General features: G+C 42.4%; 1 protein-coding gene across 8 annotated transcripts in view; it reads left to right on the plus strand.

Annotated features, from left to right (window-relative positions):
* Positions 1-16,157, plus strand: part of unc13a (unc-13 homolog A (C. elegans)) — a 41,836-nt gene that overhangs the window by 10,010 nt on the left and 15,669 nt on the right. For 6 of the 8 annotated variants that reach the window (XM_019351996.2, XM_019352000.2, XM_019351997.2 and 3 more), the window contains exons 9-28: positions 1,454-1,649; positions 2,849-2,968; positions 4,379-5,197; positions 5,394-5,487; positions 6,412-6,458; positions 6,634-6,712; positions 7,972-7,977; positions 8,143-8,217; positions 8,317-8,536; positions 9,524-9,751; positions 9,950-10,091; positions 10,288-10,457; positions 10,589-10,704; positions 11,662-11,825; positions 11,962-12,115; positions 12,255-12,323; positions 12,634-12,723; positions 13,252-13,386; positions 15,380-15,513; positions 15,707-15,792. In XM_019351996.2, coding sequence (XP_019207541.1) covers positions 1,454-1,649; positions 2,849-2,968; positions 4,379-5,197; positions 5,394-5,487; positions 6,412-6,458; positions 6,634-6,712; positions 7,972-7,977; positions 8,143-8,217; positions 8,317-8,536; positions 9,524-9,751; positions 9,950-10,091; positions 10,288-10,457; positions 10,589-10,704; positions 11,662-11,825; positions 11,962-12,115; positions 12,255-12,323; positions 12,634-12,723; positions 13,252-13,386; positions 15,380-15,513; positions 15,707-15,792 — 3,144 coding nt within the window. The remainder of the gene's footprint in view (positions 1-1,453; positions 1,650-2,848; positions 2,969-4,378; positions 5,198-5,393; positions 5,488-6,411; positions 6,459-6,633; positions 6,713-7,971; positions 7,978-8,142; positions 8,218-8,316; positions 8,537-9,523; positions 9,752-9,949; positions 10,092-10,287; positions 10,458-10,588; positions 10,705-11,661; positions 11,826-11,961; positions 12,116-12,254; positions 12,324-12,633; positions 12,724-13,251; positions 13,387-15,379; positions 15,514-15,706; positions 15,793-16,157) is intronic. The other 2 variants (XM_019352003.2, XM_019352004.2) reach the window with 1 other exon arrangement.

Consider the following 16,157-nt stretch of genomic DNA (forward strand, 5'->3'; position numbering starts at 1 on the left):
CGTAGTATTCTTCAGAGACCATTAACTGCCAAAAAAGTATTTCTTCTCCACACATCCTCCCTGAACTTCCTCTCACCTCATATCCTTGCTTTTGCAATAATACCTCAAACTGTTAAAATGAAATTGAATGCAGCTCTAGCCAAACTCAGGATGCATACATATTTGATGAGATAAAGATGAGTTATTTTCGAGTGATTCATTATGAGACAGGAAGCACATAACCGAATAACTCCCACTTGCATCTCAGGCACTGAACTGTCTAAAACTCTGTTTCCGCAAAATCGGAATCTTTTGCAAATCATTTAAACCCGCTGGTCGACCTGATCGAACATCTCACAGCTGTATGGGTTTATTAGCAGCAGGTCAGTCTTTCATGAAGACATACTGTGGATAGGGCGAATCATTTAATAAAAGACTGCGTGGGCAAAAAGTTTCACAATTTAAAAATAATGCTACAGAATCTATAAAACAAGACCAAAAACTACGGTGGCCCTGAGAGGCCAAACGGACTGCAACTTAAGAAAACACCAGCAATAAGAAAAACGCAGCAAAAGCACCCAAACACAATGGAAATAGGAAAAAAGAAAACAGAAACAGGAAAAGACAGATTTCCAAAAGCACAAGGGAAGTGTTTCTGGGGAGACAATAACCCAACGGACCAGTTGCAGGAACCAAAACATGCTAAGAATTGTGCTGGGAGACAATTAAAAGAAGTGGAGGATCTATCGGTTTTGTGAGGAAAGAAAAGATGAGAGCTAAGTGTGTTAGCCTAACTATTAGCCTAAAAATCCGTCATCAGTATATATGAATCATGATAAAACACAACTACCATGTTTTGGGTTCCTGCAACTGGTCCGTCCGGTTATTGTCTCCCCAGAAACACTTCCCTTGTGCTTTTAAAAATCTGTTTTTTCCTATTTATGTTTTGTTTTTTCCTATTTATGTTTTCTTTTTTCCTATTTCCGTTGTCATTTTTCCTGTTATCGTTGTGTTTTGTGTGTTTTTGCAGCATTTTTCTTATTGCCGGTGTTTTTTTAAGTTGCAGTCCGTTTGACCTCTCAGGGCCACCGTAAAAAACACTTTTCTCTGTTTCCTGTAAAAATGTGACTTGTTATTCTTTTATTCCAGCCTAACAACCTTTAAGTATTTGTAGGTAAATAACGTTACATTGTAATTTAAATTAAAATAGATTAAAATTCCATTTAATTGTAGGGGAATTACATAGTCACAGGCCTACAGATGTTTCCCCCTGATTTTTAGGCTCTCATTTGGGATTGAATGAGAAAAAAAATGGATTCTGAGCAGAGACTTCAACTATCTGAAAAGAAACAAGACCACCTCCCTTTTCTACGCCCCAGCTCTTTCAATAAACAGTCAACGTACTCAATGGTCGTCCCCTTTTTGTTTCGCCAACCTGACTTTGTTCCGTGTCCCGCTGTGTGTTGGTGAACAGACGAGGACCCAGACAGCGCAGTGGATGACAGGGACAGCGACTACCGCAGTGAGACCAGTAACAGCATCCCACCTCCTTACTACACCACCTCCCAGCCCAATGCTTCCATGCACCAGTATCCCATGAGGCACCAGCACTACAGACACTCCTACACTGACGACATCAATGAGCTGGACTATGATCACAGAGCTATGAGGTAACAGGCGTACTACTACTGAGACTGAAGAACAGGGTTTTATTTTGCCTATGTGCACCATAAAGTTTACATGCAACATAGAGAGAGGCGTTTTTGGTCACACAAAAGATCTAAATGTTTTAACGTTGTGAATTTAACATCACGCTGCTCGTAAACGGAGCGCTCCTCCCCGTCTAGCTCATAGCCATGAGACAAGTGAGCCCCTGCGGCCTTGTTTTGTTGCACTGTGTTGTACATAGTAACATGTCCCACTGTGCTCTCCTTCTCTAGAGAATAACCCTGGCCTCAGTGTATACAAGCATGCTGGGGTGCAGAGTTCTTGTATACAGGTTTTGTATGAAGCGGGCCTTTGTGGTTATCTTTCACGTGCGAATGCGTGTGCGCGTGCTTGCATCTTTGTGTGCATGTCGAGTGTGTGAGCATCAGAAACCCCTTGTGATTTCTGAACATAATGGTCGTCACTTTAGATATGTATATATGAAAGCAGGAGAGGCTCTAAACTCATGCATTTCTCAGAAAAGCTTAAATTTAAAGTGTGACTATTTGCTTTGTCAAGGCTGAGATGGATATAATAAACCTCAGCGTCAGTGAGAGGTCTTTGTGCAGAAGCTTAATGGACAGGTTCATATTTTCAGCAGGTTGCACTTGCTGTTATTGTTTCTCCTTTTTATACTCTCTGTAAAGAGAGCCCTTCCCCATCCACTTCCAGTGTAAATGATGAGGGAACTAAATCCACATTCCTTGTCTCATGCAAATGTATTCATCTGAAGTTAATATGAGCTTTCGGTAATCTGATTTAGACGAGCAAAGAAGCCGTGTTCAAAAGATATTTGCTTATTAGTGCAAAATTCCCTAGAAGATGAAATTTCCCACTGAAATGACTGGAATATCTGCATTTGATTTACATAACCTCAGCCTCATATTAACTCCAAATTAAGACTGGAGCAAGGACTGCTGTGGATCACTTAGGAATAGATATTAAACGCTGGCGGGAAGAATAACAGCAAGCGAAATTTTCATGTTCATGTGGACGCCTGACTGATGTTTTAAGACAACTTTGTGAAGCTATCGTTAAGCAGGCGGCACAGAGGCTCAGTTTGAGTTAGAGCTGTCTTTCAAAGATTTGCACTGAGCTCTACTGATGCTCCTCTCCCACCTCTCCCCCTCCTCCCTACCTCCTCCCCTGCTCCTCTTACCAGACGCTATGATAGTTTAGACTCGGCCACCAACGGGCGCAGTGATATCGACTCAGGCTCAGGGTCGAGCCGGCGCACCAGCCGTCAGTATTCTCTAGACAGTAGGCACTCGCTGTCCGATAGGTGGGTCTCTGTACCTCGTCTCTAACTTCTCCTCCTCCTCCTCTTCCTCTTCTTCTTCCTTCTGCTCCAGCCTGTGACTCCGTCTCGCTGTGACGTCAGTGGTGGACTTGTCCCGTCCTCCTCGCTCGCTGTGCTTGCATGCATGCGCTCTTACCCTATCTTTGTATATGTATATTCTATATATTTTAGATGAAACTACCGAACCTGCATCTATCCTTACTGTGTTCCTGTGAAGAATCACAAACGATCACACTTGTCCCCTCAATCGTTAGAAGTTCTGTGCTGTGTCGTCTTTACATGTGTGGGTGAGCGATCGGCGGGATGCGTGTGTGGTGTTTCGTAACAGTCGGAGACAGATAGGTTAATTGTCGGTTGGAGTTTGTGGAACTGCCCGTGTGAGTCTGTGTGAGCGTGCCCATCTGTTTTCATGACAGCTTGTTATTACAGCTTCACCCTGTATGTGAGACTTTAAGAAGGGCCCTGTCTTATTGTGGGTGTCCCATACTTGGTAATTATACACATTTAATTTCCACTTGTGAGACAGCAGGAGCCCGTCAGCCCAATAATGTGGCCGAGCAGAGAGGCCAAGACAGATTGCGTTCTTTTTCATCTTCATTTCATCATGTTTTGTTTTACATTCTTTGTGAAGAAAGAGGGCAGACATGTGTTTAGACTCACGAATTATGCAAGCGTTTGTCACTGTCTGTGTTAGTCTTCGAGACGGAAGAGAGAGAGAGATTGCAGGATAGGTTATGAATAGGAAAAACAGGGGTTGTTGTGATTGAGTATTTATTTGTCCATTCAGTCATACTTTTGTGTCTTTTACTGTTCGTGCACTATGCATTATTAAACCAGCAGGACTGTAATCAATAGAGACGAAAACAATAAAGCGAGTGAGTGTGCGTGTGTCAGAGTGTGTTTAAGGAAATAATCTTTCTATGTGTCTCACATCTCTCGCTGACTCAGTCTAATGGCTTCATTTATCATTGTGAATTTATCTGCTTTTTTCCACCAGTCTGCTAAATTATCCTCAACCTCGTCAGGTTAACTTCTTTTGTTTTAAATTAAACTATTTAAATGTTTACTTTATGAAAAACGCATCGTTGTGTTTCTGCAATCTAGTGTGCTTTTGTATGGCGTGTGATTCTGTACAAATTTGTGTTTGAACTAACAATCATAGTAAGCATTCCTGTTACTAAACAGAGTCCCCTTGCAGTTGCATCACTAGTCCAAAGCCCAATCTGGGTTTGGTTTAAAGTCACTCCTCTTCTCCTGGTGGTTAGCTCTCTCCCTTTCCGGTCCCAACACAAGCTCCTTTAGTATCTCTGTGACACACAAAAATGGAAACAGATATAGTTTGCTTAATAACCAAAGGTTTATCTAACACGTTTTCGTCTCCCCTGCCTTCAGTCCCACAGACAGTCGTTACGCTTCGTCGGGCGAGTTGAGTCGAGGCAGCTCGCAGCTCAGCGAGGAATTCGTTCCCGAGGACGGTGAAAGCTTGAGAGGTTCGGAATTCTACGATGAGAACGACTCCTATCATTCTTGCCACTCTTCGGTCAGCTACGGCAAAGAAGATTCCCCAGGTTGGGATGGTGAGGATCACCAAGGCATCTACAGCGATGAAGGAGGCTACCTCAAAGATGGAGGGGAGGAGGGGGCTCTGTATGACGAAGAAGAGGGAGACATGTACGGGGAGGAGGGAGATTACAACTATGAGGATGAGGAGGAGATGTCATATAAGGAAGATGAAGAAATGTATCCACTGGATGGCACACTGAGTGAAGACCAGGAGCCTCCCTATACCCCCACACCCACAAGCACTGCCCCCACCTTGATGCCCCCGTCTGATGGTCTTTCCTCCACCAGGCCGCCGTTGGAGAAGCAGACGTCACTGCATCAGCAGCGACTTGCCCAGGATCGGCCTCAGTCTCCCAGCACGGCTGCTGGCCTACCTCCGGTCTCACAGGACAGCACAATGGCCCCTTCTCTTGCAGATTCCACCAAGCCTCCCTTTGCACCCACACAGCAGGATCTCTTTGGCACAACTACAGCTACACCCACCCCCACAACTATATCGCAGGTTCCAGCTCCAGACAGCAAGCCTCTGGAGCCTGAGCCCAAATTTGAAGTGCCAAAGGAGGAACCTCAGCCCCCTGAGCTTCCTCCGGCAACAGAGAGTGTCCCTCCGGCTCTTGAACAGAAGAAAGAGGAGCCTACTGTTGCAAGGTGAAGTTAATATCAGCATTATAAAGGGAAAAAAATGTCAAAATTACATATGTAGTTATGTATAGATCTACTTCAAGTTGCTCATCATCAATTTGTTTTTTACATGATTCATTTTAGCATCTTTGCCACTACATTACATATCGCTGTGTATATAATAGTCCTGAAAGCTAGACTTCTTTCTCAAACCATATTTCAGCTTCCCAAAAAGGGAAATTATGGAGCCCGGTCCTGCCAGAGCTAAAGCCAACTGGCTTCGACTTTTCAGCAGAGTACGACTACAACTACAAGAGGTACTGCCAGGATGTGTCTGTGTGTGTTCAGTTTATTTGTATGGTCCTCTTGCTTGCAGTCACTGTCAGGTGAATCCTGTCATTGGCAGGAACGGTTCTTAGAGTGCGGTTCTGTTGCTGCTCTGCTGATTGCCTTGTTGCATCAATCCCTGCATGTCCTGTTCTTACTCTGTATTTTTCCAGCTTTCGTTGACCAGTCTGTCATTTTTCCCAGTTTTTGGTCACAGCTGTGGATTATATTGTCTTGTGTTTGATAGTTTCTGTTTACCCCCTGTATTGTTTTTGCCATTTCATTATTTTCTTTTCAGTTGTTTGCCATCCTCGTAGCGAATGCATGTAGTCCATTCTGATTACCCATGGCAGGAGCTGGCTCTCAGGTGGGTGTGCCCTGTAGTGTGTTAATAAATCTAATTTGTATCATATGTATCTGTATGGCTCACAGATATTTATGGCGAGCGCAAGACGCACATAGGAAGCTGCTGCAAGCCTGTTAAGTGTCCTTTCCAAAGTCTGGTGTTTGTATCAATCAGGGCTATTTCTGTGTATAGTGTGACGTTAGTATCACTGCCGCATGTCATTCTTTGAAGAGGCAAGCGGACAAAGAACATTGTCTTTCAATAATGGAACAGATAGAATTAGAGAAATGATTACACGGATAGCCATCTGGCTGTAATCTTCTTCCACAAACACAGAACTCACTGCTGATGTCAATAATCCCCACACTCACTAAGAAATACACACAGTGTAGTTTTTTTTTCACTCTGTTGTAAATCATGACCCTTTGAGAACACCTGCAGTCATTGCGGTGACAGGTCACGTTTGAGCGAACTACAAACTACAATTGGAACTACAGCGTTGTAGTTTTCTGGAAGGCTGCCTTTTCCTGCTTTTTCCATCTCATCTTTCCCTTCTCTTTCTCCACAGGCCCGAGGAGAAAGTGTTGGCATTGCCTCTCTGCTTTTGTCAGCAGGGTAAGTAACCATGAGGCTGACACTGCTCCAGCTATTGAAAATCTATAACTTACTGACCAAAAAGAAAGACCAGTGTCTCAGTGCATTTATTTTGTAACTTATTCACGGTGAAGGTTCTAGCTGCCAGCTGTTAGCTGACAATATAGCTGATGTTTAAAGTATGTTTTCTCTCCAGGATGGGTGGTGCTCTGTATAGTATTGACAGCATGCCAGACCTCAGGAAGAGAAAAGCAATGCCTCTGGTCAGCGATCTGGTGAGTTTCTGCTCTAATCTCTTTATGTTCCCGTGACTAAGTGTCTCACATTTCCCAGATCCATCTCACTTGGCTCAGCAGTCCGTGCTCTCATCCTTAAAAGCTACTCCTGTTTTCTGTCTGATTCTCTACTATGTTTATTTTCATGATCTTTTCTTATATGCTACTATTTTTACTCCTGTTGTTCTCTGTCCTTTACTCCACTGCATCCATGCTGTTAAAGAAAATGCATTGCCCTGCTGTTAAAGTCCGACAGGGCATGAAGCAAGGCAGAGAGGCCAGCAGCAGAGGCTAGAGGTTTTCTCTGCCTGACGCTGATGTCTGCTACATGCTGTCATATAACAGACCTTTATTACCCCACCATGCCATGATCCCTATGCCTTTTTGACACTATCTCATTACCAATACAACTCTGACAGACATTAATCTTTTGCAGACTTCTGTTGTCACTTTTCTTAGAATGTAGACAGACGCACTCTGTATCTTAAATAAACCATCTTAACTTTGCTTGTCATAAAGACTAAAAGGAGTGAGAAAGTTAAGGCCTGACTAACCCTGTTAGGAGTTTCAACCAGTGGTTTTACACTTTGGTTCGACAAGTTAAGCATAATATGCTCTTGCTAGCTGTAGATATGCTGGTTTGTCACCTCTTGACAGATCCGTGCTAGCTGCTGTCTATAGCTTTTGTTTTCACAGCACAAGAGTGGTTACGTCTTCTCATCTAACTCACAGCAGGAAAGCCAATAAGCATATTTAGCATATGATATGTCAAATTGTTGCTTTGATGCCAAATCACATTGTGCACTGGGAGCTGAAATAATGCCGACTCTTAAATCAGCTGCCAGTCAAAGCTCAGTGCCACGCTCATAAACACCCACCATGCACTGACAGGCAGGTGCACCTCTTTCATCACTCTCGTTTACACACACACACACACACACACACAACTTGTCAGACTGTCTGCTATTGATTTATCAGAGTGGAACACTGCCTGAATGAGCAGTAACTAGTATTTCATTCAGAAATCTAATACTCAGGTGGAAATGCAGCAGAGACTTTCTGAAAAATCCCAGTGTCTCTTGATTCCCTAATCACTTCATTGTTGCTTTTTCACAAAACTACCACATATGCATAAAAAGTGCATCCGTTTCTCAGTCATTCTTGCAATTTTAATTCTCTGTGTAAACCTCTTTCTCCTCTTTTGCCTTTTTCTAATACATTTCTACATTTTTTCTCCCAACTTCACTTCACTGCTACAGGCTATGGTGAGTAGCACACCTTTTGTTTATGAAATACCTGCAGTTGGTTATGAAGATATACTTGTTTTCTGGTACCGACCAAAGTGGTCACTCCAAACACAAATCTCCTACTCTGAGATTTATCATGATTAAGGAAGATATTATACTGACCACCCTTCTTCGGTCACACAGTCCTTGGTCCAGAACTCCAGGAAGGCGGGCATCACCTCGGCCCTGACATCAAGTACCCTACATAATGAAGAACTTGTCAGTCCACATTTATATTATTTAATTAAATTATTTCAAATTCTGTGTGTAAGCTTTAACTCTGCTGACCTCGGGCTTATCTTTCTTACAACCTTGTAGAAGAGTCATGTCTATAAGAAGACCCTCCAGGCCCTCATATATCCTATTTCCTGCACCACCCCACACAACTTTGAGGTGTGGACAGCCACCACGCCCACGTACTGCTACGAATGTGAGGGACTCCTCTGGGGTATTGCTCGCCAGGGCATGCGCTGTACTGAGTGTGGAGTGAAATGCCACGAGAAGTGCCAGGACCTACTCAACGCCGATTGTCTGCAAAGTAAGATGAACGCCGGGAAGCATCACTCCATTTCAGCCCTCAAAGCATTAATGAAGTGAAGTGACTAGTTTACAAATGTGACAATGAAATCTAAATTTAGCAGCCCATATGTGCAGCGGGTAAACACTGCCAGTCACTGCTGGTGCAAAAAGACGGCGTAAATTCAGATAAATACAACCAGTAACTCCGGTTGGCTTTTATAAATTATCATTTTTAATTGTTTCACTTTTTTTAAAGCCATTATATTTTTAAGTTTTTTAATACTGGCAGGTTATCTTTTTTTCACTGGCCTTCCATCAGAGACCCGATGCTAACTTCAGCTATTTAGAAGAGGTAGAGCGGGTAATCCACTGACTGGGAGGGCCACTGTTTGATTCCTTGGCCATGAAGCGTCCTAACTAAGTGCCCATATTGTCATAAATGCATCTGTCAGTGATATATGAAGTGTGTGAATGTGGTTTTAATGATTGCAGACATGAGAGTGAGAAATGATTGCAGAAAATACCCTTTTGCTGACTTTACGTTTTAGACTTTTTGCAGTGTCAGTTCTTTTTATTTATTTTTATTAATAATAGAAAACGACGTAGTCCATTTATTTCCTCTCCTGTCTATTTGTCAGTGCCAAGCACAGAGCCTTCCTCCCTCCTCCTTCTCTTCTTACTCCTACATTCCTATTTCCGTTGTTTTCATGAGAGGATATTACAAACCATTTGTCTTTTCTTGTCATCCGCCTCGCTCTCTTTCCATCTTTTTCACTCAGTATTTTATAGCTCTGCAAAAGCATCCTCTTATATTTCATGAAATACACCAAAGTTGTTATTATAGTGTTATGGTATTCGTTTGAAATGATCTGAAAAATTGTAGAAATTTATCCACCATGATTTCAGGATCAGTAAGCGTGAGCTCACTTCTCATCTCACATGGCACCTTTTTCCGTTTTTGTTTACAAATCGAATTCTTTTACTTCTCAATTTTCTTGCCAACCAGGAGCGGCAGAGAAGAGCTCCAAGCACGGCGCCGAGGACCGAACTCAAAATATCATCATGGTTCTTAAGGACCGCATGAAGATCCGTGAGAGGAACAAACCAGAGATCTTTGAACTCATTCAGGAAGTGTTCACCGTCCCCAAGTCCACCCATGTCACCCAGATGAAGCAGATCAAACAGAGCGTGCTCGATGGCACCTCTAAATGGTCGGCCAAGATCAGCATCACAGGTGCGGGTTTGTGTCTATAAAAAGAGACAAGCTGCTGTTTGTATGCAGTGAACACAGGTGGTGTCTATGGGGCAGTAGCTCAGAAGGTCAGATGAATTAAGAGGCATCTGTTTCCATCCAAACACACACAAACACACACACACACGTATACATAAACCCACTGGCGTTACCAGCTTGGCTTTTTTTTCTTCTTCCTAGTTTTGTGTGCCCAGGGTCTACAAGCCAAGGATAAAACTGGTTCCAGTGATCCGTATGTAACCGTCCAGGTTGGAAAGACGAAAAAGAGGACCAAGACCATCTATGGCAACCTCAACCCTGTCTGGGAGGAGACATTTAATTTGTGAGTCATTGGCTTTTCTGTATGGTTAATGTTAATTAAATAAACAAGGTTTTTTTTAAGGCTAGTGATTTCTGTTTACGCTTGAAGAATATGATACGTACGAGTCACTGTAGTAATCTGCTCTTCTTGACCAACTGCCAGTTTAGCTACTATATTTGGCAGCTGTGGCTCACTCTCTCCGGTTCGGTCTTTGCAGTGAATGTCACAACTCTTCAGACCGCATCAAGGTGCGTGTGTGGGATGAAGATGATGACATTAAGTCTCGTGTGAAGCAGAAGTTCAAGCGAGAGTCCGACGACTTCCTCGGTCAAACCATCATCGAGGTCCGCACTCTGAGCGGAGAGATGGACGTCTGGTATAATCTGGGTCAGTTGGATTTGCAGCACTCCTCTTTCTCCCTATACTGCCCCGTTTAATATACTGGATCTCATCGCCCATCATTTCTTTCCAAAGCAGGCCTGGTGACTGTGTTTCTGTGTGTTTTGCGCTCTTCACAGACAAACGTACAGACAAATCCGCTGTGTCTGGGGCCATCCGCATGCACATAAGCGTAGAGATCAAAGGCGAGGAAACGGTTGCTCCGTATCACGTTCAGTACACCTGTCTGCACGAGGTAAACTCACTTTTTATCTGCAAGTGAACATGCACTTATGGGTGAATGCTTCTCAACCGCTTTGTGTTTATGAGCGCGCATTTTGTCAGATTATCCTTTGTCCACCATTTGTGCATCTTAGACAAATATAATTTTTTTCCACATAACGGGCTGCCTAAAAATGTCAAATAATTTTAGCAGGTAAGGCATCACGTTCACACTGAAAAAGACTGTTTTCTGCAGATAGTCGTGTCGGCGGTGTAAAAAAAACAGACTGCAGCAGTCGTTTAAATGCGACTCAAAATGAACCGCTTCTCTTTATGCTGACTGAAACCGTTACTCTAGGTTTACAGGAATCTTTGGCAAACAAAATTAGCTTTTGTTATAAGTGCGTAATACTGTTTTTGCAACCTGTGTTTGTGAATATGTGTGTGTGAAGCTGTCTTAAATAAGCCAAGCTAAACTAGTTAATTTGCTTGACTGATGTTCACTTTAATAACTCATCTATTAAACTTGAGTTAGTACTCTGGAAAGATAAAGATAGAGGCATCACACACACGGTTCGTGCAGAAAATTCTGCTGATTGATTGTAGACCAGTCCCAACTTTGTATGGAGTCATTACTCAGTCCATTACTCACAGCACATTAGCTGACCTTAACTGACAAATGGGCACTGTTACTGCCTCTCAAGTGCCCATAAACCCACTCAGAATATTTTACAGTGGTGTAAGGTTTTATGGATGAGACAGCACCTTGTGTTGGCCTCATAATGTGGGTTTATGGCTCTTTATGCAGCAGAGCCAACAGACACAACAGCTTGTGAGGTCATAGCGCGCTCTGTCTTAATGGCTGAACTGTTTACAAATGAGTGATAACTGTTTGAATAACCATTTGAATTTTTTGAACCTTTCACTCCAATTTTTCAGCCTTTTTTCACTTTTATTTCACTCACGCCGCCTTCTGCTTTCTTTTCCTTAGAATCTCTTCCATTATGTGACGGACATCCAGAATAATGGTGTGGTGAAGATCCCTGACGCCAAAGGGGATGATGCATGGAAAGTGTACTTTGAGGAAACTCCCCAGGAAATCGTGGATGAGTTTGCCATGCGTTATGGAGTCGAGTCCATCTACCAGGCTATGACGTAGGTTCCCGGCTGACTGCCCGACTCCAGAACGTCACCGTTTATAAGGAAGACCTATGTGTTCAGGCACATTGTAGATTGTTTATATAAAAAACCGTTAATATCTAACATTTGCCTGTCCTCCTCTCATTTGCAGCCATTTTGCCTGCTTGTCATCTAAGTACATGTGCCCAGGTGTGCCTGCAGTGATGAGTACCCTGCTGGCAAACATCAATGCCTACTACGCCCACACCACCCAGGCAACCAACAACGTCTCTGCCTCTGACCGCTTTGCTGCTTCTAATTTTGGGGTGAGTCAACATTTAGCTGGATCGATAAAGTTAGATGTAAATGGCATAGTTTCTCTGTTATTTCCCTTTGTCGTGTCCTCTTTATCTTCATTATGTTTAATCACAGAATCTATTAGCACATTTCTTTTATTACCCACAGAAAGAGCGATTTGTCAAGCTCCTCGATCAGCTTCATAACTCTCTGAGGATCGACCTGTCCATGTACCGGGTAAGTTGCTCTTATATAATTTCTTCTGGCTTATAACTAATGATTCTCTGCGTCCTTGCACGTCTCTCTTTATCAGAAGCAATATGAGGAGGCAAATGTGTTAATTAGATTGACAGCTCATCGGAAACGTGCACAGACACGTTTGGGAGACCATGTACGCCCACACAGTCAGAACAGGGCTTGCTGCCGGTGAAGACTGACCACGCTGGATCGTGCCCACAGATGCAAAAAACTGGAGAAGCACAGATGTGAATTCATGTGCTGTGGCTCGCCGTTTCTGATTTCTTTCCTTTTTTTGGCCTGATTGCAGAACAACTTCCCGGCCAGCAGTCCCGAGAGACTGCAGGACCTCAAGTCCACAGTGGACCTGCTCACCAGTATAACCTTCTTCAGAATGAAGGTATCGTCTCTTTCTCTTCCACCATTTGTGCAGTCGTTTTTCTTTCAGTGAACACGGCCATTAGACTGCCATCTTATTTACTGTATTGAAACATTAGATTTATCAACCTTAAAAATCAACAAATTCCAAAAAGATTTGACTCAGAAGAAAAACAACACAAGATTTTCATCCTAAAGCTTGGTGCTGAGTTGGATTTAAGGCTTTTCTGAAGAACCAGAAATGGAGAGAAGTCTGCAAACCAACTCGGCTTTCTTCACATCGTCTATTTAAGCTGCAGAATATCCCATTTTTCCCCCTGACGTGTCAGTGCTGCTGCCCTGCATCACTGCCTGATCTTTCAACTCTCCCACCTCCCACATGAAGGCTCCAGGGAGATTTTTATTTTCACTACTCCAGTCTTCTATGTTGCATATTTGGGAGAGCATTGTTGCCAAACTTTAACTATATTCTGCAGCTGTAATAAATTCATCATTTCAAATGTGAGCTCACATTAGTCACTGCCTGTCTGATTTTTATGCCTGCGTTTAGGTCCAAGAGCTCCAGTCGCCACCCAGAGCCAGTCAGGTAGTGAAGGACTGTGTCAAAGCCTGTCTCAACTCTACCTATGAATACATCTTTAATAACTGCCATGAGCTCTACAGTCGCGAGTATCAGGCAGACCCGGTAAGAAGCAGCAGTGATGGGCTGAATGTCTGCATGTGTGTGTCGGTGAATGTTTTTCTTTTTCCATCTTTGTCAAAAAAAATCAACTTTGAGTTGATGTTTTTTGAGATTAACATAATAAAGTACAAAAAGTAAAGCATTGTTAGCACACCATACATGCGTACATGTACTGGACTTCAGAACATACAGAATCAAACAGTTAGAAATGCAGATGTTCAGGTGTGACGGTATCTGCATTTGTTCAAGAACATTTTTTATTTACTTAAAGGTACATCAACAGTCTTTGAGTTTAATTTTTGTTAAAAATTGTCATTGTTACATCTGCGTACAACAAATTATAGAAAAAAAATGTGCTGATTTATGATTTGTTTATTTGGTTTATTTGTCTAGTCCATTTTTTCCTGGGTTCATGTTTGGTTTTGGACAAACTTGATCAGTTTTTAGTTGATGTCGTTCTGAGCTTCTGGTTGTTACCAAGCAAAACACATAAACTTGGTATATTTCATTCAGTGGCAAAAGGCATTGAAGTTTACTTTGGAATTTTTTGCTGTAGATTTCCAGTGACTGATGATCGTTTCGCTTCCATTTAACTTCTGTCCGGTTCAGTTTCCCCTGAGTGAAATGCCGGGAATAATGACAGCCCAACCACAATCTCAGCGCCTTCACACCTGCACCATTAAGTCCGTTTAAATTGAATTCTGGTTCATTTTCCGTCTTGGTGCGGTTCGCTTCTGCAGACACGAGCAGGGTAATTGCACTTGCAATGAATCTACCACAGACACATTCGAGGAGGCGGTCTCGATCCAGTTCCGAATGAACTTCAGACTGATTCGTTTATGGTGGGAACATGATCTGACCCAACCACTGAATGTATGCTGGGCGTTTGCCTTCTGATAGCCAGGTATGCTTTGCTTCCTGGGATGTAGCAGAGTACCATAAACCTGCAGAATACAGAAACTGTAAAGAATTGGAAGAAGTGACATTGCAAAGTTATCCTCTAGCCCAGAATACTGCATCTTCTACCTGCTTTTGCTATTGTTCCTTTTGCACATCTGGCCAACAAGCAGACTGAACGTTCTCATGTGGTTTGTAGCGACACGTTTTGCTTCACTTGGAGTTTTCTTTGTGTGAAAACAAAGTAAAAGATTTAGAAACTCATCAGCTGATTGAATTACAGGTGGAAGTACAACTTTAGTGATCACAATCAGCAGTTTTACCCAGAAGTCATCACTACAAAGAGAATAATATTTACATTTTTACATTTCTAATACAAAAGGGATTTCAGTTTTCTCCTCATTCCATATGTAGCGTACGCTGTGTGTTTGTGTGTGTGTGTGTGGTAAGTCCGTGTCTTAGTCTGGTGAAGCCAGGCTCTTCCATCCGTCACTCCTGTAGCCGATTTCAACAGCGATTTCTAGAACTTGCTTTGAGCCCTCATTAAAGCACCAAGCCCAATTCTGACTTCCCCGTGAATTTCAAATAAGCATTTTTCTCTTTGAATAAAACATTTCGTCCTGAGGGACTTTGCTATATTTTGTTGAAATCTCTGCAAGATCATTCTTCACTCTTCAAACCCTGCAGCAGCCAGCTTAGTGTTTTTTTTCTTCTTTTTCTCAGCACATATTCAGCTGTTTCAAAGAAGTCGACCAGACAGTTGACATCGCAGTCTGTTTAAAGCTGTTTGAGCAGCAAGTGTTTAATATGTATGAGTTGTTGAGTTAACGACACAGTCGAGATTTCCCTCCAAAAATGTCTCCCCGTTGCAGACAACAGAAATATTATTGGTAAAATTCACATTAAGAATACTAAACGGTCACACAATTACACGACTCTGAACATCCTGTTGTACGGCTTTAAAAACCTTTTCACTGATCAAAATTCACTTATGTGCAGGTTTTCAGCCAAAAGGGGCAAATTAGCAGCAGGTAAACCTTTCCTCAGAAAGCCATTGTCATGAGTCATTATAACGCCACTCATGTTGTTGCCTTCCCAGGCCAAGCAGGGTGCTGTGCCCCCAGAGGAGCAAGGACCCAGCATCAAAAACCTCGACTTCTGGTCCAAGTTTATCACACTTATCGTCTCAATCATTGAGGAAGACAAGAACTCTTACACTCCTTGCTTAAATCAGTATGTCTCTAAGTTTTCTACACGACCGTTCTACCTTTGTATTTGCTTTGTTTCCTTGTACAAATTAAAACAGAATGGGTTTAATGACATTTTAATGTTATGTAGTTATCCACAGTTTCTCATAATGCCATTAAAACTGCACTCTGAGGCTCTCGTCAGCTTTCCCAGTTACATGTTCTCCTTCTGCATCCAGATTCCCTCAGGAGCTCAATGTGGGTAAAATCAGTGCGGAAGTTATGTGGAACTTATTTGCTCAGGATATGAAGTATGCAATGGAAGGTGAGTAAAAACAGATAATACAGTTAGTATTGTGCTGTACTCTTAAAAGTAGCGAGCATACAAAAACACAGGAAAGAAAAGAATTAATGTCTGTGTTTTTATTTAACTATCTGCTGCAGGTAGTTCAGCACACTGGCTATTGGCCCTAGCTGTACTCCCACTCAGTATATACAAATGGATATTAAAAAGCCACCTATTATATTAAACTCTCTTGAACGTTACAGTCATACAAACACTATAAGCCAGTTTTGTTTTTGTATTAACAATAAAATGATCCAGTTATTCCACTCGTGACTATCTACATCCTCCAAAAACAAAAAAGCATTTTAATCATTAAAACACATACGCCCACACACACACACACA

Source organism: Oreochromis niloticus, linkage group LG23 (assembly GCF_001858045.2).
Source record: "Oreochromis niloticus isolate F11D_XX linkage group LG23, O_niloticus_UMD_NMBU, whole genome shotgun sequence".
Taxonomy (NCBI): Eukaryota; Metazoa; Chordata; class Actinopteri; order Cichliformes; family Cichlidae; genus Oreochromis; species Oreochromis niloticus.